Source organism: Zootoca vivipara, chromosome 8 (assembly GCF_965207765.1).
Source record: "Zootoca vivipara chromosome 8, rZooViv2.hap1.1, whole genome shotgun sequence".
Taxonomy (NCBI): Eukaryota; Metazoa; Chordata; class Lepidosauria; order Squamata; family Lacertidae; genus Zootoca; species Zootoca vivipara.
Window position 1 is genome coordinate 7,004,876 of NC_142591.1, and position 26,946 is coordinate 7,031,821.

The window sequence follows — 26,946 nt, forward strand, 5'->3', positions numbered from 1 at the left end:
ATTTTCTCTACTTATGAATTTTTAGATAGGGTTGCTTCGACTTACGAATTTTTTCTCCCAATTCATTCCTATGGGATCTGACTTACAATTTTTTTCGACTTACAAATGTGTGTTCGGAACGCATTAAATTCGTAAGTAGAGGTACCACGGTACTTAGGCTGGATCCTAAGCATGCTCAGCTCAGTCACATGACCTGGAAACCTGATGTAGAACACTATTTCAAAGGCTAAATTTCCTTCCGTCAAGCTTAGGCAAAGCAGGAGCAACAGCCCCGCTGCTGAACAGCGTTTGGATCCTGTGTAACTCTACGCCAGCTTCTTGTGCATAAGATTGCTCCCTCATTCTCCCATTCAAAGTAATCACACCTCAATGTGCTTAAACTATGGCTGGGGGCATGCCCCGCATACATTTTATGAAAAGTGACTCAACTTTCCCAATGTGCAAAATATAGCTACTCCATTTCAGACTTCTGTAGACTATTAAATAAAAAGATGGCCAGAGTGCCAGAATGATTATTGCCAACAATCAGGCAGCTACAATTACAATTACACTCCAATGGAAGACATTTCATAGCACATTCTTCAGTCTGCTTATTTAAGTGGCTTATAAACCTTTGTTTTTTGTCCTCTCTCCAGGAAAGGAAAATGGGAGCCTGAAGATCCTGCTGCTCTTTTGGTAACTGTCCCGTTCCCATTGTTGATACAGACTGTCTCATGTTGGTAGCCAGCCCACACTTGACCAAATTTCATTCCTTCCTAACCTAAGATGACCTACAGCTATTTAAAAAAAAACCCTGTGTCTTTTATATAGACACAAACAGAAAATGCTAGATTGAATTCTCAATTACCCTGTGTTTTGTATGGCTAAGTACACAGTCTATCTAAGATAATTCAATTTGGTTTAATTACTGATTTCCAAAGTTTGACATATCATTTTTGTAGCAAAATTTGCTGAAATGCCAAAAAAGGAATAATCTCACGAGCAGATAACAATGCGTAAATAGTGTTGTTGTTGTTTTCAATTTAGACCCTCTGGTTTCCTTCTTTGAGCCATTACCCAAACTATGATCCAGTTGACAAAATGCAGAGAGGGAGATTGACTGTACACATGCTGTAACTGACAAAAAAAAGAGAGGGGGGGAGCAAAAACACAAACATATCTCAAATGGGAAAGACCCACCACCTGGGGGAAAAAATGAATTTTCATTACACTGTTCAATTCCTGAAGTAAATTTCTTGAGAACAAAATCCTTGCTTTATCATCCCACTTAATACCGTAATGTTGTCGTGTAGGGGGCAATCCTATGGCAAGATCCACCAGGTGAGGAGATTAGGAAGCAGCAGATCTCAGTTGTAGCTGAGGGATTCCTGGCTCAGATAAAAAAAATCCTTCTGTAGCACCTTAAAGACCAACTAAGTTTTTATTTTGGTATGAGCTTTCGTGTGCATGCACACTTCTTCAGATACCAGCGTGCATGCACACGAAAGTTCATACCAAAATAAAAACTTAGTTGGTCTTTAAGGTGCTACTGAAGGAATTTTTTTATTTTGCTTCGACTCAGACCAACACGGCTACCTACCTGTAACTAGAACTATGGCTCAGATAGTATTCAGTTCCTGACCCCCAACTCTGCTGAACATATTCTGGCATAATTTGCTCAGCTCGCCACTAACCTAAAGACAGCAGGACTAGCTGTGTAGGTTTGACATTGTTTGAATTTATGCTGCTCACAGTTAACAGAATTTGCATTCCATATGTCTCAAACTAATAGCAATCACATTTGTTATAAACCTTTGCTCCAACATGGCATAGTGCTAGTACTAAGATAAGAAATCTACAGAGAAAGGATGTGGGGGCAGAAAAGAAATGCAAACCACAAACTCTTTTTCTTAGAAATGTGTTTATTAAAAAAAAAGTCATAGCATTCAAAAGCAATGCTTATTATACAATATAAAATAATAGTAACATGGGCCTCTATGCATTTATTGGGAATAGGTTTGTATTGCAAAAATCTATGACAGCATTTACAGTATAACAACATTTGCAATAGGATAAAAAGTCTGTTGAACAATTACATAAATACTCTTAACAAATCGCTTTGTCTGCCGCATACTTTTCCATATTCCCAGCTGTGCGGTGTTAATCTATTTCAAAGGCACAATCTTGAAAACATTACTGCCATTTCTCAGCCCTTCCTGAAAGAACCCAATTCTTTCTCCCTCAAGAATTCCAACATGACGTGGAAGGACTTTGCTAGAATGAAGAATTTTTGGAGATGCAAAAAGTACCTAAAATTATCAACAGTCGTCTAATGATACTTGGCCCTTGACTTCTCAGTAACACTGATCAGATCGAAGAGAAGCTGTTAAATTAATAAAACACCAAGAAACATCACATTTGCTAGTAGCAAATGATCATATTAGCTGCAGTTTTCCCCCCAACGGGATTAACAAAGTGCACCAGTTATCTATACAATTTTCAAACATTAAATACACATACAGTAAGTTTTTTAAATATTTTGTATCAAATACTTTAGGACAAATATAAATTAAAGATTTTTTTCAAACAAAACATACACCTGAAATATAACTTGATATTACAGAATATAAAAATACCCATTTTGCCTTTTTTGGGGGGGGGGGGACTTATGGATTTGCAAGTTCTGCGTGAGGCTGAGAATCCATTGGCAGGGCTTCCTTTCAAATTAAAAAAGGCTCAGTGCTCAATGTGTGGGACTCCTATCTTCTTTCTTGTACAATGGCAAGCCAACTGCAGAACCAGAGAATCTCAAGAAGCTTAACAGATCAGGCCAGCCTCAAATAATTTTATCAGCTAATGACTAAGAAGTTGACTCTAACCTGGGGTTATATTGTACATGCCACAGGAACCTTTTCCGTGGCATGGCTGCAGGGAAGAAGGGACATCTCCAGGAACATAGATCAAAAAGCTTCTGTGCTGGGTTAAGAAGACCAGGTTTACAAACTGCATGTTCTTCTAGACCAGGCATCCCCAAACTGCGGCCCTCCAGATGTTTTGGCCTACAACTCCCATGATCCCTAGCTAACAGGACCAGTGGTTGGGGAAGATGGGAATTGTAGTCCAAAACATCTGGAGGGCCGAAGTTTGGGGATGTCTGTTCTAGACAAAGCACTGAAGCTTTAAATCTCCTTCTCTTGTATGTGAAGGGCAGGTGGGGTGGGGTGGGGGTGGGGTGTATGAACCTGAGGCTTGGTTGTTGCACATAAACCAAGCCAGCATAATTCCAGCGCTTAGTCATTTCTGTAGCAAGCCTCACACCAGACACGGTGGCACACAGAAGGGAAGGTGTTTCTTACTGAAAGCACATGAAATTACAGGGCAGTTGTGACATACAAAGAAGGCTGGAAGCTTAGAAAATGGGGGGGTCCCTGCATTCAAACTAGTTGCCCACCTGTGCTCTAGCTCCTATTGAGCAATTTAAGGAGTTTTCTTAATTTAAAAAAAAAGCATGCTGAATTCATTTTGATGGACTCATGTCAAATGCTTCATGCTTTAAAGATTACTTCTTGCAAGGAACAATCAACGCCTTCCCACACCTAACTATATTTTATTAGCACCTCTTGACACTCCAAGTGGGAACATCCCTTGGGTCTGCCGTTACAACCTTGAACATCTCCTTTGCTAAACCCTGGTTGTTGTTTTCCGAAAAAACCATTGCTCAGCACGCTGACTATGCCGTACACATTTGATGGCAGCAAACACAGGTTGTGACACACTGACAACCCTGGACCTTTGATGGGAGGATCTGCATGTTAAATGTGTTTCTAGACATTACAGGTTACATCAAGATTAAATTAGCTGAATTTAATTCCTACCAGAATCAATGGGACTAAAGTTATGATTAACATTTTCCACTGATTTCAATGGAGTCAAAGTTCAACTAACTTTAATCTGGATCCAACTCAATTACCGTATTTTTCTGTGTATAAGACTACGTTTCCCCCCCTTAAAAATAATGTCAGAAATCAGGGGGCGTCTTATACATGGATGCATCTCCCCCGTTTTCTTAAATCTGACTCCCCCAAAATAGGGGGCATCTTATATACATAGGGGCATCTTATAGACAGAAAAAATATGGTATGTTTAGATAGGCACTTAAACTCTTGGTAGATGTATAAAGGTAAAGGGGCCCCTGACCATCAGGTCCAGTCGTGTCCGACTGGGGTTGCGGCGCTCATCTCACTCTATAGGCCGAGGGAGCCGGCGTTTGTCCGCAGACAGCTTCCGGGTCATGTGGCCAGCATGACAAAGCTGCTTCTGGCGAACCAGAGCAGCGCAGGGATACACCGTTTACCTTCCCGCCGGAGCGGTCCCTATTTATCTACTTGCACTTTGATGTGCTTTCAAACTGCTAGGTGGGCAGGAGCTGGGACCGAGCAACGGGAGCTCACCCCGTTGCAGGGATTCGAACCGCCGACCTTCTGATCAGCAAGCCCTAGACTCTGTGGTTTAACCCACTGCGCCACCTGGGTCCCTTGGTAGATGTATATAACCTTTTAAAAAATTATCACTGCGAGATGGTTGGACAGTGTTCTCGAAGCTACGAACATGAGTTTGACCAAACTGCGGGAGGCAGTGCAAGACAGGAGTGCCTGGCGTGCTATGGTCCATGGGGTCACGAAGAGTCGGACACGACTAAACGACTAAACAACAACAATCACTGCATTGTCGAATAGTCAATCACCCCCCACTTGCAGTGTCACCTAGATAAGCAATAGCTTCTTCCTCTTTCATTGCTGGTCTTCCATCACAACAGGAAAAGCACTCTTACATTGCAGGAGAAATTCATGAGGAACAACTTCAGTGCCAGAAGTTACAAAATGTACAACACTGGAACCTTTGGCGCCATATCCCTTGGCCAGAGGGGGTTGGGGGGAGTGGGACAAAAAGAAAGCAAATGAAGGCACATAGGTACAAAATACAACACACACCAGATGCAATTCTGCCTGCAGAAGAACAAATATTTTCATCATCTGGAAAACAAACAAGGAGAAGTGGCAATTCTGTTTTTAATTAAAGATTCTAACATTTTCCCTGAAACCAGGTCTAGAGAGACTTTTAAAATGGGCAAAATAAAATTGGCTTTTCAAATGCTTTGGTTATGGGGGGAAATAGTACTAATGTTTATTTAAAAGTGCCATCAGTATACAGGTTGCTTTGCAGACCAAACATGCAAAACAAAACAAATGTTAAAAATCCGCACTTCTAAATCTCCCATCAAAATGAAAGCTGGAATCCTTTACACACTTACCTAGGAGTAAACCCCATTGAACTCCCTGGGATTTACTTCTGAGTAGATATGTACAGGATGGTTTTGTAAGTTAGTTGCATTTAGTTCCCCCAAAATATTGATTTCAATGGAACTTGCAAGCAACTAACTTAGTCCGGATTCCACCTTTTGTTTCTCGAGCATCACGAAAAGTGTGCTCGGATTTTCAAGTAAGTCTCTAAAAAAAATAGTTTAGATGTTGTTATGGACTGCTGCCAATTTATATCCACATATCCCAAATCCATAACCCAATAATCTTCACAAATAAATTTCAAATTAAGAATTGGGAAATGAAGTATCCTAAGTGCAACTGAGCTGTAGAGAAGAATGTCTGCAACAAGGATGGCCAATGTGGTGCTCACCGGATGTTCTCGGGGTACAACTCCCATCAACCCCTAGTCAGCCTCTTCAATGGCCAGTAGTTATGGGAGTTGTGGTCCAAGAAGAGATGGAGAGCACCACATTGACTACCCCTGGTCTACGGAGAAATGTTCGTTCCTGTACAATTGGATCCTAAAAGCTGTTCCATCACATCTCCCGTAATCTGGTCCAGTTGAATGAATAGGCTACTTCCCCTCTGAAAAATCCTGTAGCAAAACTCAATCGATATCCCTTATTTTAAAGGCCCCAAAGTAAGTACCTTCCGGAGAGCGATCCAGTAATGATGGGTATGATACCTGGATACTTATTATTTCACCAGATTTCAGTTTGAAAAACCCTCCTACATTTACAGAATAAAAATGAAATTCTGAGTCTCCGGACCAATTCTTTGTACTTCCTCCTTTCATCAAAACTACAGGGTTTCTCCTTTTAGCATCTGTTTTCATGACATATACCATCAACTGCAGAATTTGTCCAGTTAGGTTTCCCAAAGCTTCATGGTGTCTAAAGCATACATTGGTGTACAGATAATAAAAGCCATCATGATTGACTTCCAATTTTCCATCGCTGAATGTCATATTCAGTATGTTTGCCCAGCCTTTGTCGTGATGCCAAGATGTAAGGTTCACTTTTTTGGTACCTGTGGGGGAAACAGATAAGAAAATGCATATCTTATTTTAAGTTTAATGTCACAGGTGGATAATATATTGTTTTTGCAGCCATGAGTTGGTGTATACCTAGAATTGGTATGTAGAAGACATCTGAAGGCAGCCCTGTTCCGGGAGGCTTTTAATGTTTAATAGTAAAATAAAAAAATTCCTTCAGTAGCACCTTAAAGACCAACTAAGTTTTTATTTTGGTATGAGCTTTCGTGTGCATGCATCTGAAGAAGTGTGCATGCACACGAAAGCTCATACCAAAATATAAACTTAGTTGGTCTTTAAGGTGCTACTGAAGGAATTTTTTTATTTTACTTCGACCCAGACCAACACGGCTACCTACCTGTAACCAATGTTTAATAGATTACTGTGTTTTATTTTTCTGTTGGAAGCCACCCGGAGTGGCTGGGGAGACCCAGCCAGATGGGCGGGGTCTAAATAATAAATTGTTGTTGTTGTTGTTGTCGTTATTATTATTATTGTTGTTGTTGTTGTTGTTGTTATTGTTATTATTATTACTGTTATTAAGGCAGCCCTGCAAAGAGAAGTGTTTTAATGTGTAAGGTCTAGAGCCTTCAACTTGACTTTACTCTTAAATCTCTCTTAACTTAATTTCCTCCATTTCTCTGGTCTCATTCCAACTCCACAAGTCTATGATTCAATGACTCTTCTAGCTATGACTGGGGAAGCAAACTCAGATGGCCATTTAACAACGCCCATGACTCTAGTTATGCACAGAGATGCTAATCTCTCGGTCCCAGCCAAAGGGTTACCATGTTCTGCAGCTGTTTAAAAATGGGGTGTGGGTAGGGGACATGGCATAATCTGCACAGAGAGCATATTATACAGATTATAGGTTTTCCACAGTATTAGGCTATCTATTCAGTGAACTGTGGGCTAAGAATATTGGATTCTACTTGGACAGGAGACTCTTGAGAGTCCCATGGACTGCAAGAAGATCAAACCTATCCATTCTTAAGGAAATCAGCCCTGAGTGCTCCCTGGAAGGACAGATCGTGAAGCTGAGGCTCCAATACTTTGGCCACCTCATGAGAAGAGAAGAATCCTTGGAAAAGACCCTGATGTTGGGAAAGATTGAGGGCACTAGGAGAAGGGGACGTCAGAGGACAAGATGGTTGGACAGTGTTCTCGAGGCTACGAACATGAGTTTGACCAAACTGCGGGAGGCAGTGCAATACAGGAGTGCCTGGCGTGCTGTGGTCCATGGGGTCACGAAGAGTCGGACACGACTAAACAACTAAACAACAACAACACTTGGACAGAAGGAAGTGGTCAGAACAGAATCATAACTGTCAGCTGATTTTAGCCAATTAATCATAAATTCATTTTAAGTAAACGGTGTTTCTGTACGCTCTGGTTTCCGCCACAGTGTTCCATTGCGCCAGAAGCGGTTTAGTCATGCTGGCCACGTGACCTGGAAAGCTGTCTGTGGACAAACACCGGCTCCCTCGGTCTGAAGCGAGATGAGCGCCACAACCTCATAGTCGCCTTTATCTTTTTTACCTTACCTTCTAAGTGAACATTCATATTACCCAAACTGAGTATATACCTGTATGTATTTTGGAGTTGTTGAAGGAAGTGTAACATAACTTACAATTTAATCAACAGAAGCCACCATATAACTAACAATACAATTGACTCAACAGAAGCCTGCATTAAAAGGGAAAGACCATTTAAAAACATTTCCCTTTTCACCCATCCTCTATTCTGGAAACACACCAGAGCCAAGATAACCCCAGATAATGGGAAGTATGCCCTTATATTCCAGCCCTACAAATTATTGACATAATTTAGGAGACGTGCTCGTGGATCAACTATCGTATTAGCTTGGAATATTTCATGAATTGTGGTCATGACCGCTGCTGACCAATGCTTCCTTGCTTTCCAGAATTTCCATTGCAAGATTTTAACCAACTTTATGCAAAGTTGAATAATTACATGCCTTACAAATGGGGGTGAGGGAGATCTGAAATCAGGAGGCCTCACAGAAGTTTTGCCGTCTTACGAAAACTCCACGACAGTTCGGACGTAATGAAAGCTTAATTTAGAAGTTTAAAGTATTCATTTTCATACTTGGTTACATATTGGCTCAACTTCAGCTACAGCAAACCAATTATTTGCATAAACCCTAGTTCAATTCAACCTGTGGCTTGGCCTCCCAAATTTACAGATAAAACAACAGGTTAGAGCTGCTTGTCTCATTCCATTTTCCATCTGCTCAGTTCACCATTCTAGCCAATGAAAGGAGACAATTGTCATTAAAATGGTTTGTCAATTCAGATTTCCCATGAAGCTACAGTTAATGTAAACCAGGTTTTCAAGCCAGCTTCAAATCATGACCAGATTCTACTTTGCCAGCCAACTTCAAACAATGGTTTATCAATTCAGACATCACACCAAACCATAGTTGAGTTTTCTTAACCATGGTTTTGCACAATAACATAAACTGGCCCAATTCAGACAGCATAATATTGATAGAAACAAGATGAAAAAGGAGCTTACCAGCTGGGATTTTATTGCCATCGATTATGAGGTGGGCAAGGGGTGCTCTGTCAGGCTTGTTTTTCTTGGGCAAATCTAACCATGACGCTCCCATTGTAGCTAAAAGCAAGACATATTGTTAAAATCCCCACAGAAATCTCATAAGATTTAAATAATATCAAGTAATGAAGCCACTATCATACTTACATTTATCTGATCTTGACTGATCCTTGCCAATAATAATACGTTGGACTTCCTAAAAATGGGAGAAACAAGCTTAATTTTGCATAGTGAAGCTACAGCTAAATTTGTCGCATGCTCACAAAGCCTGAAAAACGAAGTGATGCTGAAGTTCGCAACAGTCTGCAAGCCATAAGGTAAAGGTAAAGGGACCCCTGACCATTAGGTCCAGTCGTGACCGACTCTGGGGTTGCGCGCTCATCTCGCATTATTGGCCAAGGGAGCCGGCATATAGCTTCCAGGTCATGTGGCCGGCATGACAAAGCCGCTTCTGGCAAACCAGAGCAGCACATGGAGACGCCGTTTAGCTTCCCGCTGTAGCGGTTCTTATTTATCTACTTGCATTTTGACGTGCTTTCGAACTGCTAGGTTGGCAGGAGCTGGGAACAAGCAACGGGAGCTCACCCCGTCACAGGGATTCGAACCGCCGACCTTCTGATCAGCAAGCCCTAGGCTCAGTGGTTTAACCCACAGCGCCACCTGGGTCCCCTGCAAGCCATACCATCTAGTTAAAGAGGCAGCAAGATCGCAAACGGCTTTGCCCACTTTGGGCTAATTTGTATGTAATGCTGTAAGTTTAAACCATAGTGTTTAGTGTTACATAAAAGAGCTGTAGCAAATCTGCAGGTTCATAAGGTTCCCTCTCCTTCTTTGCCATGGCTGCGAGGAGGAGTCTGGAACTTTCTACTTAGCGTTTTAGATGGCCTGCAGTGCTGTCTGAACTTGGACAGATTTGGGGCTAATTCAAACCATCATTTATCAAGCTGGCTTGTTTTAATTAACCATTGTTAAAATTAAACAGAGTTTAGCAAAAAATGGCACCCACAAATCAAATTCTTCATAAGTTTCCCCAGCCACTCTGGACGGCTCCCAACAGAATATTAAAAACATGATAAAACACCAAACATTAAAAAGATCCCTAAACATCAGTTGACTGATTGGTTGCAATACCATCAGATTAATGAATTATATATAATGGATAAAAAAAGAGGTTTTCAATCTGAAAAATCAAAGTTGGAAACAGAATTAATAGAACAAAAACAAAATCAGTAATGATTGAGTGGGCAAAGGACCTAGGCCACAATATTATGATTGGGAAAGGTTATGGAAAAGTAACATGAGATTTACAGCATGTAATGTGTTGAAAGAAAATTCATATAAGATTATGTATAGATGGTATCTTACGCCAGTGAAACTGGCGAAGTTATATCATAGAAAAGATAATAAATGTTGGAAATGCAAAGAATCAGAAGGGACCTTTTATCACATGTGGTGGACTTGTCCCCGAGTAAAGAGCTTCTGGGATAAGATTTATAATGAACTGAAGAAAGTGTTTAAAAAGATGTTTGTTAAGAACCCGGAAGCTTTTTTACTCAGAATTACAAGGAAAGAATTGCCAAAGAAAGATGTTACTTTTTTTCTGTATGTCACAACAGCAGCAAGGATTCTACTAGCAAAAACTTGGAAATCTGAAGATCTACCAACCGTGGACAACTGGCAGATGAAGCTGATAGAATATATGGAACTGTCTGAGGTTAGCTCAGAGAATCCGAGAACAGGGAAGCGAGACGGTGGAAGAAGATTGGAAGAAATTTAAAATTTATCTGGAAAAGAATTATAAGATTAAAAATAGATAATAAGGGAAATGGATGTATAAAGAGGCTGACGAAGCATTTAGATATTGTTATAAGGGAATAAGTTTAAATGAAATATAGTTATTAAGATTTTTAGATTTTATACTGGGAATGAGTGTTTAAAATGGACCAAGAAAAAAGTGAATAGATAAGTATATTAGAATAAGAAATGGGTTAAGAAGTAGAGAGTGCGATTATAGATTTAACTAGAAACGTGGAAGGGGGGGAGGAGGAAGTCGACAGTGTAAGAAATTTGTGTGTTTGATGATTGTTAAAGAAATAATTATTATTTTTTCTTCTTTTTCTTTGTATTTTTTGCTTTTTATGTATTTTTTGTATTCTTTTTTGGTTGTAAAATCAATAAAAATATTTATAACAAAAAACAAAAGTCGCTTCTGAGCATGCTCCGCCCAGTTCCAAAATGGCGGCCACGCTACTTCCGGTCTGCTACTTCCGGTCCGTTCCCTTATTTTTCAGGCAGGAACTTGGCAGGTATGAGAAGAGACCGTGTTTGATAACACTCTCTTTCTCTCTCAACGCAACAGAGAGAAGTGCTCGTGTTTCTGTGTGAATGCATGCAACAGAAAGAAGTACAGGTTGATGTTCTCCCCAAGAAGCAGGAAGGAGAAATCTGCTAGAAGGAGAAAGTGGAAACCTCTCAGAAGGAACTGCATGGCCTACATGGGTGCAAACACTGAAAGAGAGAAAGACACAGTTTCTTTGAATGTCTAAGGCAGTGTTTCCCAACCAGTGTGCCTCCAGATGTTTTGGGACTACAACTCCCATCATTCCTGACCACTGGTCTTGCTAGCTAGGGATGATGGGAGTTGTAGTCCCAAAACATCTGGAGGCACACTGGTTGGGAAACACTGGTCTAAGGAAGAAGCTGTCATCTTCAACTAAGTAAAACTAAGCCCATGCTTTGTGAATAGGTACTTTGCCCATATTCTTCTTTAGCTATAAGTTCTGCAAGGAAAAGCTTTTGAATATTTTAAGAAGTGTTTGGGCATTGTTTTAATTTCAAGAAAAGTGTCAGTAGCACTATCTGAGCAGATAGGCTGCCTAGAAGTGACTGTGTGAGAAAGAGAAAAGATCACAATCATTGTCTTCCAGGAAATTCTCTGGTTTCTATCTCTGCAGCTCAGGAAGTAAACTGCAGAGAAAGCAAACTGGTTCAGAATGTTGAAGCCACAGAAATTGGTCCAGTGAATCTTTATAACAACAAATAGCACAACATGGAAAAGGGGACTGTCCACTGAAAGCAAAATATCCCAATATCTGACAATATTTGCCAGGTTGAACCGGGGTGGGGTGGGGGGCAGGTGAGGAATGGAGATTGTGGACCAGATGGGGCAGCCCTACAGGCTTCATCCAACCCCCGGTCACATCATCCACAACTGGGTAAAAGAGTGAATTCCAGAAGGCCAGATTCTGTCACTCCTGCACGACAAGTTGCAACTATCAAAATCCCCTCTATTCTGCAATTATGAGAAGCCATGCACTCCACATATAGTTACAACATTTAAAGTGGTCCCTGTTGCAGGTTGCAGCTTAGGTGGGCCCTAGCCATGGGCACACTGAAGAATATTCACACAAGTCACATTTATCCTGACGCCAAACAGTTTTTAATTCTAACCCTACGAAAAGCACTTTGCATCCTCACACCGCCGACTCAAAAACAGCAGCAACATTGACGAAGGCTTTGCAGAGTCTTCCAAATGCTACACAACGTTGCGTAATTCTAAACCAAACGAAAACAGCCTCTGCGAGGTAGTATTTTTATGCCCTTGTTGCAGAGAAGTGGGTGGGTGGGCTGAAGAGAACGTGGTTTGCTTACGGTCACCTCCAGGGTTCATGGCAGAAGCAGCATTTGAACCATAGGGCATCCCTGACTCTCAGCTCCCTGCTTCAACTTCTCCCCTTCCTTCCGCCCCAGGACTGCCAGGCCAGACTCTCCTCAAGCACCCTCTCAGACGCCAACGTTTCCTCATGCAAGGCCACCCTGGAGGTCCAGCCGATGAAGTGCTTTGTTGCCATGCGCGAGACGAGTCCAGGCCTGAGTTTTCCCAAAGGTGACTTGGGTCTGGAGCCCAGCCAAGGGGACAGGGACAGAGAAAAGTACCACTCCACAAACTGTCTCGCAGTTTTCTGTTTGCCCGTCTTGCCCCCCCGCTTTTTAAAGAGCGAGTTCTGCAGCTCTGGAGTGGCAAAGGCCTTCTAACGCCTCAAGCAGGAAATCAACAAGCAGACTACAAGAACAAAAAAATGTAATTTTGCTACATGGTTTGAATGAAGCTGGGGAATTCACCGACAATGGCCAAGATCCAAGTGAGAAAAGTGGCACCCGAACCTTGCACGTGTCTAAATGGAAGCTGGAGCCACAGATTTCAGCAGAGAATCGAAAAGGCTGCAGACGGCATTCTGAGTTTAGTCACTATCCGAGAAAGCCGGGAGGGTCCAATTCAGAGGCAGTCATTCCATGTGAGGCGGCTGCCACAGACTTTGGACAATGCTCTGTTGCAGATGACCAGGAAGAGGCCAGAGCATTTTAAAATTGATTCCCCCTCCAAATGCCATTCTGAGAAAACAGTTTAGACAACTTCAGCACATTACAGTGGAACCTCGGTTTATGAACACCTCGGTTTATGAATTTTCGGTTTACGAACGCCGCGGACCCATCTGGAACGGATTAATTCACTTTCCATTACTTTCAACGGGGAAAGTTCACTTCAGTTTATGAACGCTTCAGTTTATGAACAGACTTCTGGAGCCAATTACACCCATGCTTCGGCTTAAGTACGCTTCAAGTTGAGTACTCAGCGGACCCGTCTGGAACGGATTAATCCACTTTCCATTACTTTCAATGGGAAAGTTCGCTTCAGTTTATGAACGCTTCAGTTTATGAACAGAATTCCGGAACCAATTGTGTTCATAAACCGAGGTACCACTGTATTTCAGTTGTGTATATTATGTAAAGGTAAAGGTAAAGGGACCCCTGACCATTAGGTCCAGTCATGACCGACTCTGGGGTTGCGGCGCTCATCTCGCTCTATTGGCCGAGGGAGCCGGCGTACAGCTTCCAGGTCATGTGGCCAGCATGACAAAGCCGCTTCTGGAGAACCATAGCAGCACATGGAAAGGCTGTTTACCTTCCCGCTTTAGCGGTACCTATTTATCTACTTGCACTTTGATGTGCTTTCTAACTGCTAGGTTGGCAGGAGCAGGGACCGAACAACAGGAGCTCACCCCGTCGCGGGGATTTGAACCACCGACCTTCTGATCGGCAAGCCCTAGGCTCTGTGGTTTAACCCAGGGCGCCACCCGCATCCCACACTGTGTATATTATGTACACCTTTCAAAATGTGAAAACCAGGACCTACCCTACCCATGCAAAATTGTATATGAATAATTTTACAGTGTACAGCATTACACGGGGCTCTATTAAGCCCACTTTCTTCTGCACAACTCAGACAAAGCTTTTCCTTAAACTTTGAACTAGGCCAATTAAAACCTATTGCAGTAATTTTTATTAACAGAACTGTTGGGACATTAGAATCCCTCAAAGGCAATAAAGAGGAAACGAACCAAGAGTTTTCTACTTCCTACGCAAGGGGCAATTACAAAAGGCAGAACATATCAAGTGCCAGCACTCTGTCAGCTTTTAAACGGCTCTAGATTAGATTGTAATTACATTTAAATAGAGCTAAATATGCAGTGGTGTGTAAGAGATCAAATGCTCTAAAGACCCTCTGGTATTTGCTTCTACCCATCCCTTAGACATTTGCCTGACACTTTTTGCCAGACACTTCCATGTGAAGCAAGCGTATTGTGCTCAGTTTTCGAGGACTTGCTAAGTCTGCAAGTCAGGCAAAAGGAAAATTGAGAGCCAGTGTTCATTGAGACACACAGTATTCAAATGGGGCTGTATGTCAAAATCTCCTTGCATCTGATGCTTGTTCTGAACCCTGGGCAAGATCTTTGTGCCAAAGCAAACACACAAGGAGAGGAGGGGAAGGCGAATGTGGAGTGCTTGGCCTCCTTCCCAGTTTCATCAACCTTTATGATTTATGGAGCTTGGGGTGGTCATCCAAACTAGGCTTATATTTTTTTTCCTTTCAATTTATGGATCACTTTATCATAAAGACTTGCTGCAAACAACAGCAGCTTTTCACGAGAGCCCATGTGGTCTAGCGGTCAGACTGGGAAGACCTACATAGGTTTCAAAACCCCTCTCCGGCTTCATTCATCCGGCATCGCTCAACTCAAAAGTGAAAGTTTCAGCTTTATAACAACAAACTGCAGTGAGCCACCTGTTTCTCACTTCTCCTCCAGCGTGGCTGTGCAAAGGACTTTGGAAACTTTAAATATATATATATATTCATTAGATTTTAAGCAAATTGAAACTACAGATTATAGAAACAAGGCAATGATAACAACAACAACCATTACTTGTTTTGGTTTTTCTTTCTCTTGCAGGAATTTGGAAATTATCACTTCTATGCAGTGCTATTTTTTTTCTAGAAAAAAGAGGTGCCAAAACTCACCATGAACACCTCCGTCCTTCTCCTAGAATGGCAATGGCGCCCACCTGAGAAGTGCCGGAACTGAGTTCCAGCAAAATCTAGCTGAAAGAAAGCCCTGCTTGTTTTAGATTGTGATCTGCAGTTCAATTATGTATTGAATATATTTCTAGCTTGTTCTTCATCGTATCTGATCCCTTTGTTGAAACAAGCCTCTCAAGCTATAAAGGTAAAGGGACCCCTGACCGTTAGGTCCAGTCGCAGATGACTCTGGGGTTGTGACGCTCATCTCGCTTTACTGGCTGAGGGAGCGGGCGTACAGCTTCCAGGTCATGTGGCCAGCATGACTAAGCCGCTTCTGGTGAACCAGAGCAGCGCATGGAAACGGTGTTTACCTTCCCGCCAGACTGGTACCTATTTATCTACTTGTACTTTGACCTGCTTTCGAACTGCTAGGTTGGCAGGAGCAGGGACTGAGCAACGGGAGCTCACCCCGTTGCGGGGATTCGAACCGCCAACCTTCTGATGATCGGCAAGCCCTATAGGCTCTGTGGTTTAATCCACAGCGCCACCCGCGTCCCAAGTCATAATTTGGCCAGGTTCAGACAAGAGGAACATTTTCGCCTCACACCTAAAAATGAAGGCACCAGGAGAACCTCCCTGGGGGGAGCATTCCACAAACGGGGAGCCACTACAGAAAAGGCCCATTCTCGTGTTGCCACCCTCCGGCCCTCTTGTGGAGGAGGCACACAAAGAAGGGCCTCAGGTGATCGCAGGGCCCAGGATGGATTATATGGGGAGAGGTAGTCCTTGAGGTATTGCAGTCCTGAGCTGTGTCATTTATCTACCATATTGGCCCAAATATAAGCTGCACCTGAATATAAGCCACACCTTTAAAAATTGGAGGGGGAGAAAAAAAGAAAAAATACCCGAATATAAGCCACATTGTCGGCAGCCTTTCCCCTTCCTTCCTCACTCTCTCCCATAGCTGCCAAGTCTCCCGTTTTCCCCGGGAAATCCCCATTTTTCCAGCTGTTCCTAGCTGAAAAAACAGATTTTTTTGTTTTTCCCCGGTTTATTCTGGTGTGGCGGCCATTTTGGAACTGGGCGGAGCATGCTCAGAAGCGACTTTCGATGCTGCTCTGCCCAGTTCCAAAATGGCTGCAGTGCGACTTCTGGCACGGCGGCCATTTTGGAACTGGGCAAAGCAGCATCAAAAGTCACTTCTGAGCACGCTCCGCCCAGTTCCAAAATGGCGGCAGCGGTACTTCCAGTCTGCTATTTCCGGCCCGGTCCCTTATTTCTCTGACAGCAACTTGGCAGGTATGCTCTCTCACTTCCTAGCCTTGAGGGGAGACAATGGGGGACTATGTGCAGGACTATGCGCGGGACATGTGCCGCTTTGCCACGCTCCTGGCTGCATACCGTAAGGTTGGAATTTGGGGGGGGGGAGGGAGGCTTGTAGTCAGGCCAATACGGTATTACCGTGTCATTTAACCACTAGGATAAACTCCAAGCACTTTCTGCTGAGGGACATGCAGTATTTATATTCTGTACCGCCTGAACTCCAAACTTTTCCCACTAAGAGGGAACAAAGAATTGTGGACCATAATTTATTGATCTTGATCATAGAATTAGTTATATGCCCCAGATGAACATAATGTCAGGAATAACAGTTTTCCAAAGCAACTGTAAGTATAAAATGAGCTGCGGGTAAGAAACAAACTGCAGGTTGGGTTAATCATGTTGTTATTTTTTTAAGTATGCTTAAGGGTGCCACCATAAAGAAGGCTGATCGCCGAAGAATTGATGCTTTTGAATTATGGTGCTGGAGGAGACTCTTGAGAGTCCCATGGACTGCAAGAAGATCAAACCTATCCATTCTGAAGGAAATCAGCCCTGGGTGCTCACTGGAAGGACAGATCCTGAAGCTGAGGCTCCAATACTTTGGCCACCTCATGAGAAGAGAAGACTCCCTGGAAAAGACCCTGATGTTGGGAAAGATGGAGGGCACTAGGAGAAGGGGACGACAGAGGAGGAGATGGTTGGACAGTGTTCTTGAAGCTACGAACATGAGTTTGACCAAACTGCGGGAGGCAGTGGAAGACAGGAGTGCCTGGCGTGCTATGGTCCATGGGGTCACGAAGAGTCGGACACGACTAAACGACTAAACAATAACAAGGGTGCCACTTGTATTCGGATGGAAAAACAGCTCTGGGACCCTGAACCGGTATTACGTCCCCGATGTAGATTGGGAGTCACACCAAGAAGAAATCGGCTTCTTGGCTAAGCAGGGCAGGCCAGCTACTGACTGACAGTTTTGGATCTGTGGGTGCCAGGAATTCACTTTGCACTGGGGTTAATGTGGAAGCTTCGGCTAGCTGTAAGCTTTGGACCAGCTGGGCTGCACTGACCTTCTGCATCGCTCCTTGAAATGCCTGCTTCATCCTTCTGCACGATTCAGACAGCAGCCTTGTTTCTTGGTTTGCCAAGGTTGTTTCCTGCAGGTCTATATTCCCCTGGAGTCTCAGAAAGGTTCTCAGACAATGCGTATCTTCTTCCGAAATTCTGTTAGGGTCCATCTGAAAGAAAATATTCAAAGACAATCTCACTGCTTTTATTTCACAGATTGTTCATGCACCCAAAAGCAGAAAGGAGGCCATCCAAGAGGTATCCAATGTCAAAAAAAAAAAAATTGCCCTGGTGCAGCAAGGAAAAGGGACCCCTGACCATCAGGTCCAGTCGTGACCGACTCTGGGGTTGCGTGCTCATCTCGCATTATTGGCCGAGGGAGCTGGCGTATAGCTTCCAGGTCATGTGGCCAGCATGACAAAGCCGCTTCTGGCAAACCAGAGCAGCACATGGAAACGCCGTTTACCTTCCCGCCGGAGTGGTCCCTATTTATCTACTTGCATTTTGACGTGCTTTCGAACTGCTAGGTTGGCAGGAGCTGGGACCAAGCAATGGGAGCTCACCCCGTCACAGGGATTCAAACCGCCGACCTTCTGATCAGCAAGCCCTAGGCTCTGTGGTTTAACCCACAGCGCCACCTGGGTCCCTATGTTCTTAAAAGGAGCAGCTAAAGTCATGGTGGGCAGGCCTGTCAGCAGGTATTAAGCATGCAAACTAAAAACAGAAACTTTATCGTGATCAGACCCACACAGAAAGGGAGTCCTGGCCGTTAACTTGATGGCAGCCACACTTCTAAGAGATAACCTGATCTAGAGAGCCCTTTCAGGAAAGAGAATATACACAAGGATATGTGTGAAGCGCAGCACACATGTTTCTTTTTCATTGGGTATGCAAATCAGACTTAAGAAAATTAGTTATAAATGCAGGGTGTGTGTGTGTGTGTGTGTGTGTGTGTGTGTGTGTGTGTGTGTGACTGAACATCAATTTTGCTGGGAAAACCTCACTCAAGGCTTAGCATCAGAAAGGTTACCGGCAGCTGCCAGAGAAAGGAAAAGCAGCGTTTGGGTTGGTGAGGGAATTGAAGGTTTTGAGGCAAAGAAGGATAAGAGGTCTGGAGAAACCCCAGGGACAGGGATCCCAGGGAGATGCAAGCTGGATGGCGTCTACAATTCTGCATGTCTTAGGGGCTGTTCACAGAAATGATTTCTCCACCCACCGAGATCCTTTTTTTGGATTACAACCCCTTTTTTATTAAATGTTTTGGGGAGGCCCCATTGGCGAAAGCGTGCCTTGGGTTACAACCTGTTTTGGTTTACAAACGGACCTCCGGAACGGATTATGGTTGTAAACCAAGGTACCACTGTACAATAACCCTGCCAATGTTCTTATCTGTTTACAGTTTGTTTGTAAATGTTCAATAAAGAATTTACATTCTTTTATAACAAGTTTGTTATCTTGATTTCTTATTTTTCTGGTAAGTTTCGCCATTTCTGCATATTCGTGAAGTAATTGTATCCATTCTTCTTTTGCTGGGACTTCTTGCCACTGTAGTCGCATACATGAATAAATTTCTATACTGTTTGTGTAATAATGATAATAATAATTAATAATAATAATTTATACCCCGCCCATCTGGCCGGGTTCCCTCAGCCACTCTGGGCGGCTTCCAACAAAATATTAAAATACAGAAATTCATCAAGCATTAAAAGCTTCCCTAAACAGGGCTGTCTTGAGATGCCTTCTAAAGGTCTGGTAATTCGATGTTCTCTTTGACCTCTGGTGGGAGGGCATTCCACAGGGTGGGTGCCTGGTTCCCTGTAACTTGGCTTCTCGTAGCGAGGGAACCGCCAGAAGGCCCTCGGAGCTGGACCTCAGTGTCCGGGCAGAACGATGGGGGTGGAGACGCTCCTTCAGGTATACTGGACAGAGGCCGTTTAGGGCTTTAAAGGTCAACACCAACACTTTGAATTGTGCTCGGAAATGTACTGGGAGCCAAGGTAGTTGGACTGGTGTACTTTATCCTTAACCTGCAACAGCTTGTTTTCTTGTGCAAAGAATTGCTCCCACAGGCATAAAAAAACCTACTGCCATGGTCCTGTATCTCTATATCTATCTATCTATCTATCTATCTATCTATCTATCTATCATCTATCTATCTGTTTTAAAATGTTTTTATATATGTAATTATTTTGACTGTTTTTAGATAAGTGATTGTTTTCTATATATATTTATTGTTATGTCTCATAGGACTGCGTTTCTCAACCGCTGTTCCACGGCACACTAGTGTGCCGCGAGACACTGGCTGGTGTGCCGCGACGTGCCGTGACGAGAAGGTCGATTTGCATTGTCACGTGCCTGGCGGCCGCCAATACATAACACTGACCCGCCGGAAAGGATGCCGGCTGGGTCACGACGCGGGGCGAGCGCAGCTCTCAACAGCCACCACCACGGCCTCGGACGTGAGAGGCGGCCGGCGGGTGCTGCTGCTGCTGTTTGTGTCGCTCTCGCTGCTCTTGCTGGCGGCGCCCGGGGCTTGGTCGGCGCGAGGCCACGGGCCGACAAGCAGAACAGCCTCCGGAGGGCAGCCAGCAGCGTCTACGAGGGAGTGAGCGGCCTCTTCGGCGAGGAGCACGTGCGCGCCCTGCAGAAGGTGAGGCGCCTGGCCTGGACTGAGGAGGGGCAGGCCCGTTGCTCCCGGGGGGTCACGCGGGTTCCAATGGATATTTTTACAGGACACATCTTTATGGCAATATTTCTCCTCCTCTTTCCCAAAGCTCAGTGCAAACGACTGGAGGGTGGTTTTACTTTATATATAGTCAATATAGGCACAGAGTTAAATTTTTTAACTTTTTAATGGTGGTGTGCCTCGTGATTTTTTTCATGGAACAAGTGTGCCTTGGCCCAAAAAAGGTTGAGAAACGCTGTCATAGGAAGTAACTCACAAATAAAACAAAACAATGGAAAGCAGTGCATTCGTCTACTGCTGTGGGAATCACCGAACAGGTGTAGGCTACTCAAAGTCAACCATGTAGTGTGCTTTGACCCATGAAAACAACTGTGTGAACCAGTCGTCAGAGTTTCACCCATGTCCCACTTTCCCTAGCACAGCAAAAACTCTTACTCATGCAAAATACAAAAACAGGTAAGCAACCACAGCTTCCTGGTTGAGATTCACAGGGCCATTCTGTTTCCTGTTTGAGATAACAACATGCACTTTTCACTCTGGTGTATGGTTTCACATGTGGTTAGGATTTTCATAAACCAAGACCTCAAGCTACAAGATGGCCCTGAAGAAGGGAGCTAAGCTCTAACGCAGAGTGAATTCAATGCAAAATCTGGGCTTAAAAATCCTGGAAGGGGAGGGGAACCCATATTTGCAATGCTTTAAAAGTTTAATAGCGCTATACATTCAAAACAATATCACCAACTTTGCAGCTGGCTGAGGGAAGGGCTTTAAACTAGCTGGAAAAAAGTGGGGAGGGTTGTGGCTCAAACTCTTAAAATCAGATCTACTAGATCCATATGAGGTCGTGTTGAATGGAAGCCCAGCATGGGCAGGCAGGCAGGCAGGAGGCGACAGCAACAGAAGGATGTGTGAGTGATGCCATCGCAAATGTGCCTACAAATCTGTGCAACACAATCTAGCTAACAACTTCAGCAAGACAAGGAATGTTTATGAGAAATTTATTAAGATTCACAAGTTGCTTGCTAGCTACCTGTTAAGTCGTGGGTGCAGATGTCAGCTCTTGTGTGATCAGATCTGTGTAGTGATCCAGCATGCTAAGCAAGGATATGCTAGGAGTCAAGTCTAACAAGAACAATCTTCTTTATTGCAGTAGGAACTTAACTGGGGTGGAGTGGAAAGACGAGCTCCTTTTATACTCTCAGGAACAGGAGTTGGGGAAAGGATACATTTAGATTTTGGCGGGACCCAATCATAGCAAGGATCCAAATTGTGTACTAACAAGTTAACCAATAGCAACTGTCACCACACCCGTTTGAATTCTCCTGGAGCGGGAAAGGGAGTTACAGAACTTAGCAGTGAGATTCATGTACACAATTTGAACCAATACATAACACTACCAAACTTCATCAACCAGTTTAAGGCCACGTGTGTAAACTTTCTGCAGGCTGGGAAACAGGGAATATAGCAAAAGGTGGGAATTGTTGAACCAAAGGAGGACCCTGGTGGCAGTGCCCCAGCAAAAGAAAAAAGGGGGAAACTGTGGGGCTTCAACAAAAGGAGCAACAGCCCAAACAAGCCTGGGAGGCAGGTGAGGGTGTTGCCACCATCCCCAAGAAGAGGGGGGCAGGGGGGCACAAAAGCAACGGAGATTGATTTGCCCCGAGCTCTGCAAACACTCGGATATTTATTAGACTGCAGCTCCCTCCACCCCAGTGAGTGTGGCCAAGGATCAGCGAGGGTGGAAGTTGCGGCCCAAATGTCTGTGGGCACAAAGTTGGAGAATGCTGATGTGCAGAGTTGCGGGTTAAAACCAACGAGCTGCAGAAGAGGGAGCCCACATGATGCCCTGCAGATATTTTGGACAAAAGCTGCCGTCAGCTTCAGCCAGCCTGGAGTTAGAAATGCCATCATCCAAAGCGATTGGCTACAGGAACGCAAGTGACACCAGGCATTTAGTTTGCATGTGTTCCGAGGCACTAAATGAAAGCCCAAAGGAAAAGACTCCAACTTTAAGTTATCAAATGCCTTTTTGTCAATGAGAAAATATTATCTACTTGAAAATTCCACATTCACAAGGCTATCTTACCCAACTGAACTGCCTTTCCAGGACTAGTGTTGCCAGACTCAATAGAGGACAGGACTTCTGTGCCTTTAATTGCCCTTCTCTCTTTTGAGTCTGGAAACCTTAAAGAGAAACCACCAGCAGACCCTTTGTTTAATTTCCAAGCAAAGGGTCTGCTGGTTTCTCTTTAAGGTTTCCAGACTCAAAAGAGAGCAGGGCAATCAAAGGCACAGAAGTCCTGTCCTCTATTGAGTCTGGCAACCCTATCCAGGACCCAGATGTTGACTCTCTGGGTTTGTGGCCGCCAGTTAATCTAGATGCAATATATATGGCACAGCTGACTCTGGTGTAATTGCACACGTGGCAGCTTACAAGGGGTTTTGTGAGTGGAAGCCGTAGCGGATGAAGAAATACTTGCAGCCCAATCCGAAGCATGGCAGATAAACATAAGGGAAGCCTTACTCAAAAGTAAACCCCACTGAGTTGGATGAGGCATCAGGTAACTTCCTTAATACATCTCATTGGTCTGTTCTATGCAGTTGAACAGACAGTCAACATTATCATCCTCAGAAATCCAGTACTGCAGGGGGGAAACCTTTCATTTAATATAGCAACGCATCTGTGAAGACCGCAAGTTTCAGTGAAGTGATTTACATGAGTTCACAGATGAATACCCAAGATATACAAGAGCCAGCCTGGCATAATGGTTAAAGTGTTGGACTAGGACCTGGGAAAGCAGGGTTCGAATCTCCACTCAGCCATGAAGCTCACTGGGTAATCTAGGGCCAGCCACCATCCCTAAGCCTAACCTACCTCACAGGTTACAGGTAGGTAGCTGTGTTGGTCTGACGTAGTCGAAACAAAAAATAAAATAAAAATCCTTCCAGTAGCACCTTAGAGACCAACTAAGTTTGTTATTGGTGTGAGCTTTCGTGTGCATGCACACTTCTTCAGATACACTGAAACAGCAGTCACCAGACCCTTATGTATAGTCAGAGGGTGGGGAGGGGTATTACTCAGAAGGGTGGTGGGAATGGGTGACTGGCTGATAGGAGTGGTAAACCTGTTGACAACTGTTAACGACTGCAATTGGTCTTGCAGGAAAAAGAGAGGGGTGAGATGGCTAAAGAAAGCTTTATCGTGTATACAATGAAATGGCGAGGAGAAGAGCCATGTACACCTCCCTTGAGCTCCTTCCATCATGAAGCTCAAGGTGCATTCCTTGAAATATACAGGTACTGACCAGACAATGACAGTTCTCTTTCTCAAGCTCTGGGAGGAAGACGTTTCATTGCCTACAGACAGCCACCCAATCTTAAACAACTCCTCACCCACAATAATATCACCACCAGACTTAACATGGACACTGGTACCAGAGCCTGCAATAAACCCAGATGCCAACTTTGCTGCCACATACGCCCGGACAACACCATTACTGGCCCCAACAACATCAAACATACCATCTCAGGACTATTTAACTGCTCATCTTCTAACATTGTGTATGCCATCAAATGCCAATAGTGCCCTTCAGCTCTCTATATTGGACAAACATGCCAAACCCTACGCCAAAGGATAAATGGACATAAATCTGACATCAGGAATCACAAGACAGAGAAACCAGTAGGAGAACACTTCAATCTCCCAGGACATTCTATATAAGATCTCAAAGTAGCTGTCTTATTACAGAAAAATTTCAGAAACTGGAAAGAGAAGTTGCTGAATTGCAACTCATTACCAAGCTTAAAACCATGGAGAGACCTGGTCTGAATAAAGACATTGGATTCTTACCTCATTATACATGATAAAGCTATCTTTAGCCATCTTACCTCTTGCTTTTTCCTGCAAGACCAATTGCAGTCGTTAACTGTCGTCAACAGGTTTACCACTCCTATCAGCCAATCTCCCCACCCTTCTGAGTAATACCCCTCCCCACCCTCTGACTATACATAAGGGTCTGGTGACTTCTGTTTCAGTGTATCTGAAGAAGTGTGCATGCACACGAAAGCTCATACCAATGACAAACTTAGTTGGTCTCTAAGGTGCTACTGGAAGGATTTTTTTAATCGTTTTTTGTTTCGACTACCTCACAGGGTAGTTGTGAGGATGAAATGGGGAGGAGAAGAGCCATGTACACCCCCTTTGAGCTCCTTCCATCATGAAGATCAAGGTGCATTCCTTGAAATATACAGGTACTGACCAGACCCAGACTACTGAGATTCAGCAGAATGGCTGCATCCTGTGACCTCAAACCAGGCCCTAGGTTCCAGGGCAAGCCCATTGGGGTGATTGTTTGAAGCTTAAAAGGAGCCATCTGGGTGGAATCTCAATATTTATCCTTTTTGTCTTATTGTAAGGCAAGCTGTTTAATATCCTAAGGGGGAAATCTCCCTTGCATTTCTTCTATAACATTTGTACAAATGTTTCTACAGCGCAGCATTATTGTCATGCGCTACTAAGAAATGTTTCGTTCATCATGAAGAGAAGAGAAACCCAAAACCAGAATTTGCTTCTACCCCTGGGGAGATAAGAGCAAACATCAGCCTCTAACTTCCTTTGAGAAATTTCAGAACGCTAAACCAAAACAACAAAAAAAAGTGAACTTAACCAATTCACAGGGTAATTTCCAAGAAAGATAGAAAAATCTTTTCAGCACCACAGCCTAAACCACCAGAAAGTCGACGCTACAAGCAGCCTCCTCTACCCCGGCAATGCAGATATATTTGCGCTGCCCACAACAAATTCCTGTTTATTTTGTAGATTTCTGTGGTGTAAGGTTCTCTCTTTCAGAGATGTGATAAGGCATTTCTGGCACCCCTCTTGAATCTATTCAGCAGTATCTATTATTTTCCCAGGATTGAGAGATTAAAAAAAAATTAACAGACACCAGTCATAAAAATCCTGCTCTTTCCTAAAGTAAATGCAATAAGAATCAGTTTCAACTGCCTTTCTCTCTGCATTAAGAAAGTTACTAGCTTCATGTCCAGGCACAATCCCAGCCCCTACAGTAATCAATCACAATTGTATTAAAGTGGATTGCTACTTTGAGCTTGTGTTGACAGCCACACGGTTTCAGAACTAAGGTTCACCAGCAATCACCTGGTTGTTATTATTCCATGAGACGTTTACATCTCTGTCTTTCCAATTTCCAAAATATCTAAGCAACTGGCTTCCAACTGTATGGCAGTCATGATCCCCTTCAAGTTTCTAATCATGAGTTACCAAACTGTTCAGCAAAAATCAAAGCTGAAGTTCCATGCACGGGCATCCTTAAACTCTCAGTCGCAGAATGATAAAAAAAGCGGCTCCTTCTTCCCTCTGCCCTTTCCCGACTTAATGGAAAGCTGTGAAGCTTGTGGGTCGGATGCATCTTTCTAAGCTCCGTTGGTTAGAGCGCAGTGCTGATAACGCCAATGTTGCAGGTTCGATCCCCACATGGGACAGCTGCATATTCCTGCATTGCGGAGGGTTGGCGTGGATGAACTTCAGGGTACCTTCCAATTCTACGATTCTACGAAATATTAAGCTTGAACTTGCCAACTTCAAGTTCGACGGCAGCCACAACCACGGAGTAACGTTGCCTGAAACCAACCTCATCTTCGTTCCAGTTAAACAGGCGCTACTCAACAAGCAGTGAATTTGAACGTCTTGTTAAAAATAAAAACCTACATGTGCTTTTCACCCAACGGCGCATCACCCACTTTTGGCCCAAGCCAGCCATTGACCTGATAGTCAGCCTTTCCCTGGGACCTGAGCAGCCCCCTTCGGCTCCCCTTGGGCGTCGCTCAAGCCCCCCCCCCCCGCCGCCGCGTTCGCCCAGCGCACCGGCGCCGGGGAGCCCCGCTTACTGACTTACCTGCGCTCGGAAGTAGAGGAAGAGCGCGATGCTGCAGACCACCTGGCCGAGGCCCAGCAGCGCCAGCGCAGCCAGCAGCGAGCGCGAGGCGGGCGCGGCGGGGGTCTGCGCGGCCGGCGGAGGCGGTGCGGGCAGGGAAGGCAGCGGCGGGGAGCCCTCCGGCTCCTCGGCGCCGCGCAAGTACTTGGAGTAGTCTCGGCTGGCGCGCCGCATCTCCGCGCGCTCGCGCCCAAACTGCCGCCCGGAGCGCAGCGCCGCCCGACGGGGGCCCTTTATAGGCTCGCCCGACGGCGACGGAGACGCCCACCCGGGCCAGGCTCGGCTCCTCCCCGACGGGCAGGGAGGGCAGCGCGCTCGAGTCGAGGAAGCCCGGCCGGGAGGCGCGCGGCGGAAAAGCCGACGGCTGCTTGTGTGGACGCTGCACAGCTGCGGGCGGAGAGCCGTCGAGGAGCAGCAGCAACGCTGTCGAGGATCACCCGCTCCTGCGCCCGCCTGGAGAACTTCAGAATCGCCCTCCAGGGCGGAGAGAGGTTCTCTGCTGCGGACATCGACTCCCCTTTTCTCTCCCCCGCTTTCACTTTTCTCCTTTCACTTGGGGGGGGGGGGGGGGCTTGTGTGGAAGCTGAAATCCAGCCCGCTCGATTGCACTCCTATTTCCGTTTGGATTAGTATATGCTCTTTCGCTGTTC

At 44.5% G+C, this 26,946-nt stretch overlaps 1 protein-coding gene across 1 annotated transcript; it reads right to left on the bottom strand.

Moving 5' to 3' along the window:
• Nucleotides 1-1,783: 1,783 nt before the first annotated feature.
• On the bottom strand, nucleotides 1,784-26,513 carry TNFSF11 (TNF superfamily member 11). Its single transcript, XM_035103479.3, has 5 exons — nucleotides 26,258-26,513; nucleotides 17,659-17,826; nucleotides 9,058-9,106; nucleotides 8,872-8,970; nucleotides 1,784-6,329 (listed from the first exon to the last, which is right to left on the bottom strand). Exons 1-5 carry the CDS (start codon nucleotides 26,468-26,470, stop codon nucleotides 5,908-5,910), a joined length of 951 nt encoding a protein of 316 aa, XP_034959370.1. The 5' UTR covers nucleotides 26,471-26,513; the 3' UTR covers nucleotides 1,784-5,907.
• Nucleotides 26,514-26,946: the final 433 nt, after the last annotated feature.

Bases quoted from the DNA above. Each gene is read 5' to 3' on its own strand.
- TNFSF11 (XM_035103479.3), bottom strand. From the start codon at position 26,470: ATGCGGCGCGCCAGCCGAGACTACTCCAAGTACTTGCGCGGCGCCGAG. The intron at 9,107-17,658 runs GTCAGTGCAGCC...TCCCATTTTTAG, and splicing joins TTCAAGGAGCGATGCAGAAG to GAAGTCCAACGTATTATTAT. The intron at 8,971-9,057 runs GTAAGTATGATA...TCTTGCTTTTAG, and splicing joins TCAGTCAAGATCAGATAAAT to CTACAATGGGAGCGTCATGG.